The sequence below is a fragment of the Habropoda laboriosa genome, unplaced genomic scaffold (assembly GCF_001263275.1).
Source record: "Habropoda laboriosa isolate 0110345459 unplaced genomic scaffold, ASM126327v1 scaffold801, whole genome shotgun sequence".
Lineage (NCBI taxonomy): Eukaryota > Metazoa > Arthropoda > Insecta > Hymenoptera > Apidae > Habropoda > Habropoda laboriosa.
The window spans coordinates 347,129-361,307 of record NW_017101026.1 but is presented as its reverse complement, the minus strand read 5'-3'; the positions used below and the strand labels follow the sequence as shown (position 1 = coordinate 361,307).

The 14,179-nt window shown below is 38.9% G+C and overlaps 2 protein-coding genes across 2 annotated transcripts in view; one reads left to right on the top strand and one right to left on the bottom strand.

Annotated features, from left to right (window-relative positions):
• The first annotated feature begins 794 nt into the window (after window positions 1-794).
• Window positions 795-7,088, top strand: LOC108577876 (trypsin-7-like). Its single transcript, XM_017941094.1, is given in 7 exon segments — window positions 795-830; window positions 940-1,706; window positions 6,022-6,100; window positions 6,225-6,313; window positions 6,391-6,649; window positions 6,719-6,871; window positions 6,933-7,088. Coding segments are annotated over 7 exon segments (1,539 nt in total).
• A 7-nt stretch (window positions 7,089-7,095) lies between these two features.
• Window positions 7,096-14,179, bottom strand: part of LOC108577950 (flavin-containing monooxygenase FMO GS-OX-like 2) — a 9,513-nt gene continuing 2,429 nt past the window's right edge. The window contains exons 4-8 of the mRNA XM_017941182.1: window positions 13,938-14,079; window positions 13,731-13,864; window positions 13,443-13,646; window positions 13,084-13,369; window positions 7,096-7,485 (exon numbers count right to left, since the gene is read on the bottom strand). Of these exons, the coding sequence (XP_017796671.1) occupies window positions 7,171-7,485; window positions 13,084-13,369; window positions 13,443-13,646; window positions 13,731-13,864; window positions 13,938-14,079 (1,081 nt within the window). The 3' untranslated portion in view covers window positions 7,096-7,170. The remainder of the gene's footprint in view (window positions 7,486-13,083; window positions 13,370-13,442; window positions 13,647-13,730; window positions 13,865-13,937; window positions 14,080-14,179) is intronic.

Below are 14,179 nucleotides of genomic sequence, written 5' to 3'. Positions count from 1 at the left end.
AAAGTAAAATACTCGGTGAATCGATAGCGCAGATTGTATCCTGATTTCTGAACAGGATAGATACCGTTTGCCAACGAACCTTTTCAAAAATACCCAATTTTCTACGTGTACACAGCAATTGTACAGAGAGTAAACGTGACTTATTATCCAGGTTAAAATTGACTTTTTCCTTCGTACTTCACACCCTATAGAATAATACGATTAAAACGAACCGCTCCTGTGTAAAGAAGCAGACGGTATACAGGTACTAATCGCTCAAAGATCGATCGATCGACCGATCTATCGGTCGCGATTGTAATTCGTCTGCGAGACAAATGCAATAATCTTTACGACGATTTCATGAAGCAGCTTATCTAACGTGCGCGTTATTCTAACGATAACGTCCCTGTCCATCAAATTCTTACTACTAACTACGTACCGCTATTCTTACGCGGTCTTCTATAATGTACTTGAGTAAGCTTCTAGATCTCGGTCAAAACAAAAACAAACAGATAAGACGGAAAGAAGTGAGGTGGGAGGGAAGCTTGCAACAACTGTGAGGTACGTTGATTAATTTCATGGTAAATCCCCACAAAATCCCCACAAAATCCCCACAAAATCCCCACAAAATCCCGACAAAAAACATATCAGCAGACTTACGAATTTTTAATCCCGCATTTCTCTGAAACCCCTTCGCTTATCGAATAAGGTATAACGTTTATTACACCAGATACTCTTGTCACGCATCTGATTTTCATATAAATACGCGAGAAATTTGGAGAAAAGGCAGACACTCGATCGTGCTTTGAAACAAGATGTTCGCAACACTGAATATACTCGCCTTGCTCGCTGTTGCAACAGGTAACTATTCCAACTAATTCTTCTTTTTTATATTCAATATTTTTACCATAATATCCTGTGAAAAAAGTTGGCTTCGAGGAAGGAATGAGGGATATAAAGATGTAATTTCTCGTTTGATTAGCGAATCCGCTGTCACACCCCATCGCCTTAAATCCCCTAACGCCGACCGGGCAAATAATCGGTGGAACGGACGCGAAGATCGAGGAAGTGCCGCATCAAGTGTCCCTCCAGAGTTCCGGTTTTGGATTCTGCGGTGGTAGCATCATCTCGAAGGAATGGGTGGTCACAGCTGGCCACTGCATGGTTTACCCAGCCGAATGGATCACCGTACGGGCAGGAACAGCGACCAAGTCGTCTGGCGGAAGCCTTCACGAGGTGGCAGAGGTAATCGTCCACGAGAAGTACGTAACGAATTATCACGGAGTGCCCGAGAACGACGTGGCCGTGATGCGAATGAAGACCCCCTTCAAATTGGACAAGACACGCCGACCCGTCGAGCTGTTCAAGCAAGACGAAGAATCTATCGCGGGAATTAGCGCAGTTATCACCGGATGGGGCGCAACCAGGGAAGGAGGTAATACCGCCAGCGTTCTCAAGAAGGTCGACGTACCCATCGTGTCCAAGAAGTCCTGCAACGACGCTTACAAGTCGTACGGAGGACTTCCCAAGGGACAAATTTGCGCGGCAGTGCCCGAAGGAGGCAAAGACGCTTGCCAAGGAGATTCCGGCGGTCCCTTGACCATCGGAGGACGTCTCGCCGGACTCGTCTCGTGGGGTTACGGTTGCGCCAGAGCTGGATACCCTGGCGTACACACCGAAGTCGCTGCTTTCAGCAAATGGATCACCTCTAAGACAGGAGTGAAATTGTAAACTGCTCTTCCTCCCATCGTTTCTACCGGCCTACAATATTCTTCAACCCTTTCATTCTCTATTTCTGATCGTGCGTGGTTGTGTGTGTGTGTGTGTGTGTATGTACATATGAATTAACGAAATTAATAAAGGCAAATTAATTTTCTCGACGCAACCTATTGTACAATACATACATATAATACTCTTCACCTTGTTGCCTGTACATCGACGCGACAAAGCTGTAATATTTTCGAGGGCTGTTCCCCGCGAATCCGTTTAAAGTCGAAATTAATCCTCCCCTCGCCGGCAAAGTTCTCGCGATTCGATCTCGGCTAATGCGTTAACCCTATTCTACGGCTCCGAGTCTACGGAAACTACGGCAAAGTGCACCTTTAATTAACAAATTGCACCATGTCGCCGAGGCGACACGGAAACCCACCATCTGCCTAGATATCTACGGAATTCAGGTTTACCAAAGACCATCCCCGCAGCGAAATTTTGAAAACGTTTGGCCGAGTTCCTCGGGACGTTGTCCCGCCAACTCCAACTTCTTATCGATGGACCAAACATTTAATACGTAGGACAGAACGCAAGTGCATCTAACAGTAAGATGATTCCTCCACTACAATTACATATGTGGGTTAAAGACACGAGAGACGCGTTTCTGCTTCACGTATCGCGCATCGTTAAGTAAATTCTCATCAAAGAGTGCCGCACCACTCTGAAACGTGCCCCAACTATTCCGTCACTCGTCGCAGACATCCGGAGAAATATTTATCGAGACGTGGATTATTTCATTCGGACCCGTTCCATCGCGCGCAAAGTTCGACGAACGAGACGAGAAAGGAGACGAACACAAACAGCCGTAAGTACACGTTTACGAACAAGGACCAGTCGATAAATTATTTTTAGAACGTCTGCTTGGCCAACGCGGAATTAACGATCGAACCTGGCAAACGAGGACGATCCGATCGGGGTCAGTCGCGATTACCTACCCTGCGCTGCCGTCCTTCCTGCATGCATCCCCCTTAGCTGCGTGCCACGCGAAAACCAACCCTTTCCGTCCTTTCTCCGCCAAAGAAAAACGAACGAACCTTGCTACACACATATATCACCTTCGCTTTACGCATTTCTTTTACGACCAACATACCTATCGATCCGTCGGTGTAATAATTTACCACGTACACGCTTTTAATCGATATTTATAGCAGCTTCTCAATATTTATAGTCCGAGCGACCTGATATTTCTATAGTCGATGCAAGAGCGTGACATTAAAAAAGAAAAAGAGAAAAGGTATTTCTGAAAGCAACAAAGCGAAAGCTTGTTGCACGGCTCTGCAACTCTGCAACGCTGCACAACCCTGTAATCTCGTAAATGAATTTTTCCTCCAATTTAATCTCTCTCTTACGGTTACACGTTTTTTCTGGAATGAGACAAGTGGAATCAAAGGTGAAACGTAGTATGGTCACTAGAGGAGAGCGCGTGAACTTTTGACCTCGACGCTAGGAGCGCGTGCCAACCCCAATTCGACTAACTTGCTCGAAACATTCCTATTAACCTCTTGCGTATTCCTTAGCGTATGAATCGACGAGTTCTTATCAACCGGAGAAAGTAGACAGATCGTTCTCGATCGTATTATCGACAGTGGTAGGGTCGTAATAACATACACCGATAAAATCACGCTGTACATACGTATATGCATAAATGAATATGCATGCGGCCTATCATCGAATAACATCGACGACTCACTCGAAAGCTTCATCTTTGAAAACGTAATTAACCGCATACGTGCTTAATATCGAAGAAAGCGAGGCTTCGTTACACGTCAATGTATATACCATGTATGTATATACCGAACCATGCCACTTCTCAGTCTCTAGCGGATTTTTCACTTCCAACACAATTCCTCGCCAAGGTCACGGAAAAACTACTACGATCGAATAAAAGATCCAAGGCTGTATTCGTAGATCAGAGGAATTTTCAGTCGCCTCTGGCATTGAAACGCGCAGCCAGGTATTCGTTCGTTGCAGCCTTGTCGTTGCTACAAACCAAATCGTTTGCGTATGTATGAATAGACCGTGACAATTATAACACCTACGTACCGACACCGTCGATTCTCCCGAAAATTTCGGTGAAACCAAGTTTACGGATAGTTAGAAGATTGAAAAGCACGCTAACGATCACGCTGCCAAACTGACGTACTAAATAGTACGAGTTACGAATCGATAACGCATTTCTCCATCGCGTTGTTTACGAGGGAATGTCAAAGAACGGAAATAATTGAGGATCGATCTGGATTCACTTCGAACGTCGAGAAAAGGTGTCGTCGTAATCTAGGGTACTTTAGCCTTAAAACTTTCTTCGTCGTATGTCATTACCTGCAACAACTTGCGATTAACCGAAATAACCGGACGTAATTTTTTATACGAAATGTTGGTCAAACAGCAACTTTGATCGATTTAAAACGAAAGACGTTTCAATATTCGACGAAGAATTCGCTCGAAAAAATGAAGCTCTGCCTAAGGAATAACGAACGAGTGACGCCATATTAAGAAAATTCAAATGTTCACGTTCGATACATTCTTCGATAAATATCGATTCAATATGGCGGATCAATGGCGGCGACAGAGCAGCCCTCGTTTAGATCGAAAAAAAACTTTCCCCTCGACGAATCAATTCGATCGAATAAAACGTGAATGACATCTACTACTAAAAGGTGTCTATATCTAGAGATAAATAGAGCAGAGGACTCCAACTATTTTTGTTTCGATTATTCCGCTTGGCCGCTCTCGCTGCATTCGACCTATCCGTCGTTTTGTTCTCGTTCTACCAGCCTGCCTACCGCGCAAACACAGCCAGCATACGGTTGCGTGCACCAGCCAGACACGACGAGAACGACAAAAACTGCCCGAAAACCTTCTTCTTGCCCTCTATTTCTGGGAACACAGTTCTCGTGTTTACCGTTCGAACGAGAAACAAGGGCAAACGTAAGTACCAGGCTGCGTTATCGCCAATCGAAAGACGCTGTGTAACGTACGCCCTAGATTTCAACATCGAAGAAGACGTTACCCTCGAGTCAAAAATTCCACGCAACGATGTACCGTCTAATCCGCATTGGCGGATGGAAATTTGGCACAGGATCAAAACAGGACTCACCGAAACGATGCTTTTTGGTAACGCGTCCGTTTCGATTCTCGCTCACTTAAATTCTTTCTTCAACAGCTCCACGAAAGTTCGCCTTTAATCTCTTTCGGGCAGGAAAAATCGCACTGCGTGACTCGACCGGATCAACCGTAATATAAATTCGAAAGATGAAACACAAGCAAGTGGGGAGGTAGACGGACGTATGCGGCAAATATTCACGTAGAGACAGAGAGGCGGGAACATAGACACACACCCGACCGCGGTAAGTTTCAGACTGAGGGATGTTCGGCGCGACACTACCGCACCGCCGCGCCGCCCCTCGCCGGATCGGCACTGCTCGGTAGACATCGGACCGTCGGACCACCGAACCACCGAACTAACGAACCGACCAAACTTCCAACTATCCGTCGTCTGCTTACATTGCCAGCTGTTCTTTCGTAAAATCATTAGCTCGATTTCTGCTTTTTAAAGCTTCTCCACACATTTCCCGCACCCGCCTACGCCCCGTATTCTTTACTCGTCGAGCTCGTTATTCCCCTGTCTCGCTCTTTCTTTCTCGTCGCCCCATCTTCTTTTGCCGCTTAAAAATGCCTACATTCGTAACCAAGTTCTCCGTTTAACCAACACTCTAATTTCGATCATCGCCAAATACAAATTACGTATAATCTTTCAGATTGAAAGCAGATAATTAATTTTGCTTCACGTTAGAATAGCACAGCCCTACTGAAACAGCCTGTTCGTGCGTACCATATATGTAGTACGAACATTACGTTCACTTTTTCTTTCTTTCTTTTTTCGCGACAAGCGTCGCGTATTAAACATCGTCCACGTCACCTGACGATAACGATACTGACTGCTCGCTAATTGTAATTGTGCACTTGCTACAATTCTCGCATAATTATGGTAGAGCCGTTTCCGCGTAATCCGCCTGTAAAGTTTTCGTTCGTTCGACACCTGGTAAAGGAGAAACACGCTTACGGATAAAGCGCGCTCTTCCTTATGGCCGAATTTCACTTCTGTAGAATTTTTCTTCTATTTCTCGTACGTAAGTATCACACACACGCGCTTCTTTCCCGATTTGTATCGAGCAATACGACACAACTAGAATCCGAGAGAAAAAGAAAAAAGAAAAAAGAAAAACAGAAAACACTTTAAACGAAACACCGACCAATATCCTTCCTAGTGAGTACGAGTGGACTGGGTCTGCCTGACGTAGATCGAATCATCGATGGAGCGTTTATCGATATCACGAACGTTTCGTATATGGCAAGTAATTAAACCTGCCTTTCGTTTCTTTCTTCTTTTATGTGACTAAAATTTGTTAGAAATAACGCGGCGAAGGAATAGAAAAGAAACTACAAGTAATTAGATGATTGATTGTTCGCAATAGTTGTCGTACATGGTAAACGGTGATCATGCTTGCGGCGGTGCTATCGTCAACGAAGAATGGGGATTAACGGCTGCTCATTGTGTAATGCCGTAAGTAAGAATTAAGATTGAAAATCTAGCCTCGTTTCATTATCGAACGTTTCACGCTAACTTTCAAACTATCGCAGGTTTCTCCATAATCCGGACTATTCGATAAGCGTACGTACCGGATCTAATAGACACGACAGCGGTGGGATTGTTCATAATGTGACGACACTCGTTCCCCATGAAAAATACAGCGAGCTCAATAACGATTACGACATCGCGGTATTCAAGGTGCATCCACCGTTCGTCTTTAACAACGTCACACAACCCGTCAACGTACCGGAATCCGGTGAAAATGTCGACACAAATTGGGGCTTGATCGCTGGCTGGGGTTACTTCATCGTAAGTATTACTTCTCGTAAAGATATCAAAGACTGCGTAACAATTGTGACGGAAAGGTGAAATTTCCAGGACTTCGATCCAATATTATCGGAAGATCTACAATACGTAATCCTGCCAAAAGTGAATCGAGCGACGTGTGCGGAAGATTACGAGGGCAGATACGATCTAACAGAGCATCAAATTTGTTACGGATTTTCACAAGGAGGGAAAGACGCGTGCAAGGTAAAACACAATTTACTCTGCTAATCCGAGTAAATTGCAATTTATCCTTGATTTTATACAGGGTGATTCCGGCGGTCCCTTGGTTAACAATTTCACCGTTATCGGTATAACTTCGTGGGGCGCGGATTGTGGTGAACAAAACTCGCCTGGTGTCTATACCGACGTCATTGCTCTAACAGAATGGATTAAGAATAAAACTATGTCGACCGTCGACTAGGTCGTTTTAACCAAGTTTATTTCGATTGAAGCAAATCTTAGTAAAAAAAACTTACCAAACTACATTATTATATTTCATATTTTCATACCGTGTGATTTTTCTTAGGTGCAATTAGCTCGACAGTTTCTCCGTCTTTGGATACCACAAATCTGGACTTCTTGTAGTTTAAAAGATTCACTTTTCTCTCCGCTACAAACGCATTGTAACCGAGTTTGTAGAACTTTGGTAACCGATCGAAACCACCTCCGTCTGCCAATGAGTCGTTGTATGCCCATTGCTTGTCCATTAGTTTGTGAGCGTGCCTTTTTTTCGACGTTTTCAACTTGGCATCCTCGAGCATGATCGATCTCGCTGGTAGGCTTGCTCTCCCCTCCAACAGCGCCAGAAAATATTGTATCTGAAAAATGTACACTTCACTGTACACCGTCTATATATACTGTACAGCAAATTCTCTACAAGAGTCAGTAAGTTTGGATTCTACAAGTGACAGTATAGATGGTCCTACGCCTAGGTCTGCGTCATTGCTGCGCCCATGTTATTTCGCTCGCAGTCAGTCAAGCGTGTAACGCTACACCAGTCGGTTTCCTTTACGAGATTACACGGCTCGACAAATCATAATAGAAGAAAAATATAATTTCTTTAATTTTACTTTTTTTCATCTGCAATTTTTTTCAACATGTTGCTGAGATTTTTCTCATGAAAATGATATCAAACACGATATAATTTGAACAACATTTACTTATTAACACGTTCACTGTCGCGCCAGATTTACAGGTTGCTATCAGGCGGCCACAAGAAAATACATTTTAAGCATAGGATTATAGTATTATGCTTTATAATTTTTTTTTTTTTCAATTGAAAATAATGTCTAGCTAGCTATGACGTTCAAAATTTTTAGTTGACAACATTTATTTTATTTTAATTATTCTAAACATTTGAGGCACTCCAGTCACTGATGACCACCATGGCCATATCGAGGAAACAATCTAACGTTAATACTTATCGAGTGATTAATTTCATTTCATAATATATCGCTTTAGCGAGCCACCGTTTGGTTGCCAATTGTTTATCACAGAGAGTCGGCCTACCTCCACGTGAAAAAAGAAAAAAAATGTAGGGTCGATTCGACAAGTGTCTGTAAAATGTAGGGTCGATAGCAGCAGAAAAGCTGCTAAACAATTAGAATGAAATGTAACGATAGAAATTATTGCAATAATGCATATCTCGAATTCATATCTTTCTCGATTCTAGAATATAAGAAAATTTGAATAAAATACGCGACGAGAATTGGGGAGAAGCATAAGTTAAACGCGTAAAAATATTCAATAATAAACGAACTAGGGATGAAGCTGTTATTTCAATACGCGATGCACTGACTCTAGTATTTACTAAAATTCAAAAATTCTCGTATAAATTTCGAAAATAGATTATTAATTACGGTAAACTACTGAGACGGTTTAATTTAGGGTGGGCATAGTGCACTCGTTCACAATATACAATAATAAATCAACTAACTACTTAACATGCAATTCGTGCAAATTCGTTGGATGGTAAATTATTAGTAAACAAAATTCAATATCAGAGAAAATATATGAAAAATTTCAAATTAATTCCAACTGCTGGGGGAAAAGTACATATTGATTGTTATGCTGTAACGAAAAAGCAACCTCTCAAAGTCATTTCAATATCCTATTCGACAAGTCTGAAGAACAACGATGACTAAAATTCAAATGTTTATTTCCCTAAACCTTCAAAATAATTTCGAAATATTTTATTCGAAGCGGAGTATTCCAAGTCAGTATCGATAATTGAAGAAATTATTTGATTGTATTTAAAATGACCGAAAGAAGAATATTTTAAGTCTGATATTAAATGTCTAGCAAGTACCAGTAATTGGTAAAATGATTTATATTTGTTTTAAAAGGAAAATTTCTAATAGGTATTAGTTAAAATGAATTGTTATTCAGTCTATTGTATTGAAATTCTAATTGATTCTAATGTATACAAGTGTTACAAGAAGGCTGAGTGTGTACAGGGTGGACATAGGCTAGCTAGTAGCCCCCGACCACTCTATGAACTTTAACGTCTATACTCGAAAGTGTATCGTCAACACTAACACGTTACCCAGATTATCCAAAAATTGAAGAAGTTACTTTTAAAATTGAACATTCTACGGTGTTTCGAGAGATTTGATAATCATAGTCGAACCTTAAACGAACGTTCAAACGAAGAAAATTTTCCAAAAATCATTTCGTACGTTATTAATCGATAAAACAAAAATTCATTGTTGAAAAATAAATATTTCCTGAAAATCTTCATCTTCCATACAAGATTCAAGATTTTCCCTAATTAAGAGTAATTTCAAAAGATTATCTGTATAAGCTATTATTTCAATACGCGATGCACTGACTCTAGTATTTACTAAAATTCAAAAATTCTCGTATAAATTCCGAAAATAGATTATTAATTACGGTAAACTACTGAGACGGTTTAATTAAGGGTGGGCATGGTGCTGCTTTAGTTTGAAATGATTTATAAACACATAATTAACAGAGGAAAAACCGTGAAACGGCAAAACGTCTACATTCTAATTGTTATAACATGTAAACAGAACTTTAAATTTAGTGTAAACAGAAAAAATATATAATACAATTTATTTCACGGTATTGCAACAAATAAACGTTGAATCAATATTTAATTCGTATAAAAACAATTATTTAACGTAATAATTTTACCTTCACTATGGCTATTTTAAATTTACGACCAAGGGTCAACCTGATTTCTAATCCTTACGAACTTTAAATTCAGTCTAAACTGAGAAAATATATAATACAATTTATTTCACGGTATTGCAACAAATAAACGTTGAATCAATATTTAATTCGTATAAAAACAATTATTTAACGTAATAATTTTACCTTCACTATGGCTATTTTTAATCTACGACCACAGGTCAACCTGATTTCTAATCCTTACGAACTTTAAATTCAGTCTAAACTGAGAAAATATATAATACAATTTATTTCATGGTATTGCAACAAACAAACGTTGAATAGATTCTTAATTCGTATAGAAACATTTATTTAAAATAATAATTTCACCTTCACTATGGCTATTTTAAATTTACGACCAAGGGTCAACCTGATTTTTAATCCTCCGAACTTGATTTCACAACGAGAAAGTAATAAGATCGTTGAAACGTACTTATTTGTCAAAGAAACTTGCAAAAATGTATAAATAATAATATGTAATGTTTTAACAAATTTTTGGAAGTATAAATTAATAATAAAATTGTGAAAATTAATAAATTATACGTTATTATAACATTAATAGAATTATGACTAAACCGAAGTTCGAAGTCGAGTATTTAAAGTCTGATATTACGTGCCTAGCGAGTGCCGGTAATTGTTAAAATTTGTTTAATAATTAGTAATAGAAATTCTAATTGATTCTAATGTATACAAGTGTTACAAGAAGGCTGAGTGTGTACAGGGTGGACATAGGCTAGCTAGTAGCCCCCGACCACTCTATTCACATCTCAGAACCTTCAGGTCAAAATACGCCGCGAAGTGTCTATGGCCCAGTATAAAGGGTGAATAAATTCGCGGGACATCAGCGGGTCCTTATATACCTGCGGTACCCTCTCCCCAAAGTCATTAGCAAAATCGTCGGTTAGGTCAGGCGGGAATCGACTATTTTTCGCGGGAAACCGATTACTTTTCGCGGGAAATTTCTGTTCTTCTATTATGATGTTGTAACACGGTATAATTATTAATTTTCACAATTTTATTATTCATTTATTACTTGCAACAATCTATTATAACGCTACATAGAATCATTTATAGGTTTCTATAACTTTCTTCAATGGAAACATAGGTTTTAGCATTCTCGTTACTTACTCGTGGTTAAATTAATTTCGTAGGGATTAAAAATCAGGTTGACCTGTGGTCGTAGATTAAAAATAACCATAGTACAGCTAAATTTATCCTGTTAAATAATTCTTTTTACACGAATCAAAAATGTATTCAACGTTTGTTTGGTATAATATCGTGAAATGAATTATTTGTGCAGTTCTGTGCATTTTCTGTGCAGTTCCACCTAATTTACTTAAATTCACATTGCGAGACAGTATTCTGTAACAAGTAGTAACAAGCAAACGTTGAATAAATTCCTAATTCATATTAAAAAAATTATTTAACACAATAATTTCAGCTTTATTATGATTATTCTTGATAAGTGACCACAGGTCAACTTGATTTTTAATCATTATAATCTTTAAATTCAGTGTGAATAGAGAAAATGTGTAATATAATTCATTTCACGATATTATACCAAACAAACGTTGAATACATTTTTGATTCGTGTAAAAAGAATTATTTAACAGGATAAATTTAGCTGTACTATGGTTAGTTTTAATCTACGACCACAGGTCAACCTGATTTTTAATCCCTACGAAATTAATTTAACCACGAGTAAGTAAGGAGAACGCCAAAACCTATGTTTCCATTGAAGAATATTGTAAAAACATATAAATTGTTATATGCAATGTTATAACAAATTGTCGGAAGTATTAATTTTTAACAAAATTGTGAAAATTGATAAATTATACCGTGTAACGATAACGGAAATCTCCCGCGAAAATCTCCCGCGAAAATTTCCCGCCTGACCTAACCGACGATTTTGCTAATGACTTTGGGGAGAGGGTACCGCAGGTATATAAGGACTCGCCGATGTCCCGCGAACTTATTCACCCTTTATACTGGGCCCTAGACACTTCGCGGCATATTTTCACCTGAAGGTTCTGAGATGTGAATAGAGTGGTCGGGGGCTACTAGCTAGCCTAGGTCCACCCTGTACACACTCAGCCTTCTTGTAACACTTGTATACATTAGAATCAATTAGAATTTCAATACAATAGACTGAATAACAATTCATTTGAACTAATACCTATTAGAAATTTTCCTTTTAAAACAAATATAAATCATTTTACCAATTACTGGTACTTGCTAGACATTTAATATCAGACTTTAAATATTCTCCTTTCGGTTCTTTTAAATACAATCAAATAATTTCTTCAATTATCGATACTGACTTGGAATACTCCGCTTCGAATAAAATATTACGAAATTATTTTGAAGGTTTAGGGAAATAAACATTTGAATTTTAGTCATCCTTGTTCTTCAGACTTGTCGAATAGAATATTGAAGTGACTTTGAGAGGTTGCTTTTTCGTTACAGCATAACAATCAATATGTACTTTTCCCCCAGCAGTTGGAATTAATTTGAAATTTTTCATATATTTTCTCTGATATTGAATTTATTTTATGACTTGCTATTTTGTTTACTAATAATTTACCATCCAAGGAATTTGCATGAATTGCATGTTAAGTAGTTAGTTGATTTATTATTGTATATTGTGAGCTGATTTGGAACGAGTGCACTATGCCCACCCTAAATTAAACCGTCTCAGTAGTTTACCGTAATTAATAATCTATTTTCGGAATTTATACGAGAATTTTTGAATTTTAGTAAATACTAGAGTCAGTGCATCGCGTATTGAAATAATAGCTTCATCCCTAGTGTTGGTGAGATTTTTCTGATGAAAATGATATCAAACACGATATAATTTGAACATTTACTTATTAACACGTTCACTGTCTGGCGTGACATGTTGTTCAAATTATGTCGTGTTTTATGTCATTTTCATCAGAAAAATCTCGTCAATATGTTAAGAAAAATTTCGGGATAAGAAAACGTAAAATTAAAAAAGTTGGTATTTAAATCGCTTGGTTGCCTCGACTCACGTTTCATGCTTATCTTTTATTCGCTGTCCTTGTCTACGTTCGGCAAACTACAAAGGCGGGCGCGAGGCTCGAAAACGTAGTCCCTGACTCTACGAGTGTCAGGTTTAGCTTCCTTGCGGTCTGACACTTGTGGAGAATATACTGTACATAGCTTTGTACCCTTTCGAACGAGTAAATTATGCGAATCATTACTTGTACGTGAAACATAGGAAACGGTATGACAACTGTGGGTACTCCAACGATACACATCGTAGGGTGATCGATGTTAATCAAATGTTTGTACAAAGGTGTTATAAAATTATTGTCCACTCGTATGCCACAATTTTCATCCAAAAACGGAAAGCCGTATCGATATCCGGTGCAAAACATAAATACATCCGCCGTAACAGAACTTTGATCCTTTAAAAACATCTTTTCGCCTTCTACACTGTCCACGCCCATCACCTCTGTTACGTTCGACGGTAACGTGTTGTTAAATCTAAACAAATTAAAAAGATGATTCTGTTCCAACTGGAAGTTAAACTACAATCTTTAGACGTAATTAGAAGTACCTCTCGTTATTGTGACTTAAATATATCCGAGTTGCATGATCAACTAAATCGAATGCAATATCGATTCCGGAAGAACTTGCTCCCAAAATGAACACGCTCTTTCCGGAAAAATCTTCCGGTTTTCTGTAGGAATGACTGTGCATTATAGCGCCCGGAAAAGTCTCGATTCCACGTATTGTGGGTATGTAAGGATCAAAGAAATGCCTAAATAATATATGTATACGTAAAAAAATAAAAATGTAAAATCTTTCGCATTATTAGAATACTTCGTATTGAGAAAAAGCACACCCGTTACAAATCATTACAGCGTTAAAAATAATTTCTTCCTCTTCTTCGGTTTTTACAGATTTCACTCGTACAATCCATCTCTCTTCATCTTTCGAAGAAGCGTCTAATCGAATAGATTGTATCCTTGAACCGAACTACAACATTACACTCGAATCGATATCTCTTTCAGAAACGTTTATCCTACGGCCATGCAAAAACCCTTTTTACCTGAATATATTTAAGCAAATTAAAGTGATCTGTGTAATTCTGTAAATACGTTCGAATTTCCCGATGCGTCACACAACAAGGTTCCTCGGCGATCAATCTCTGGTAGTCCGGGAAATTCATAATTTTCGCCGGTAAATTAGTTCTGCGATGAAAGAAGTACAAGTTCTGATATAATTATTCTAAGAACTTCAAACTATCCGTTTAAATTAGTCGAACGCCATTCCATAAAGCTAACAATTAAA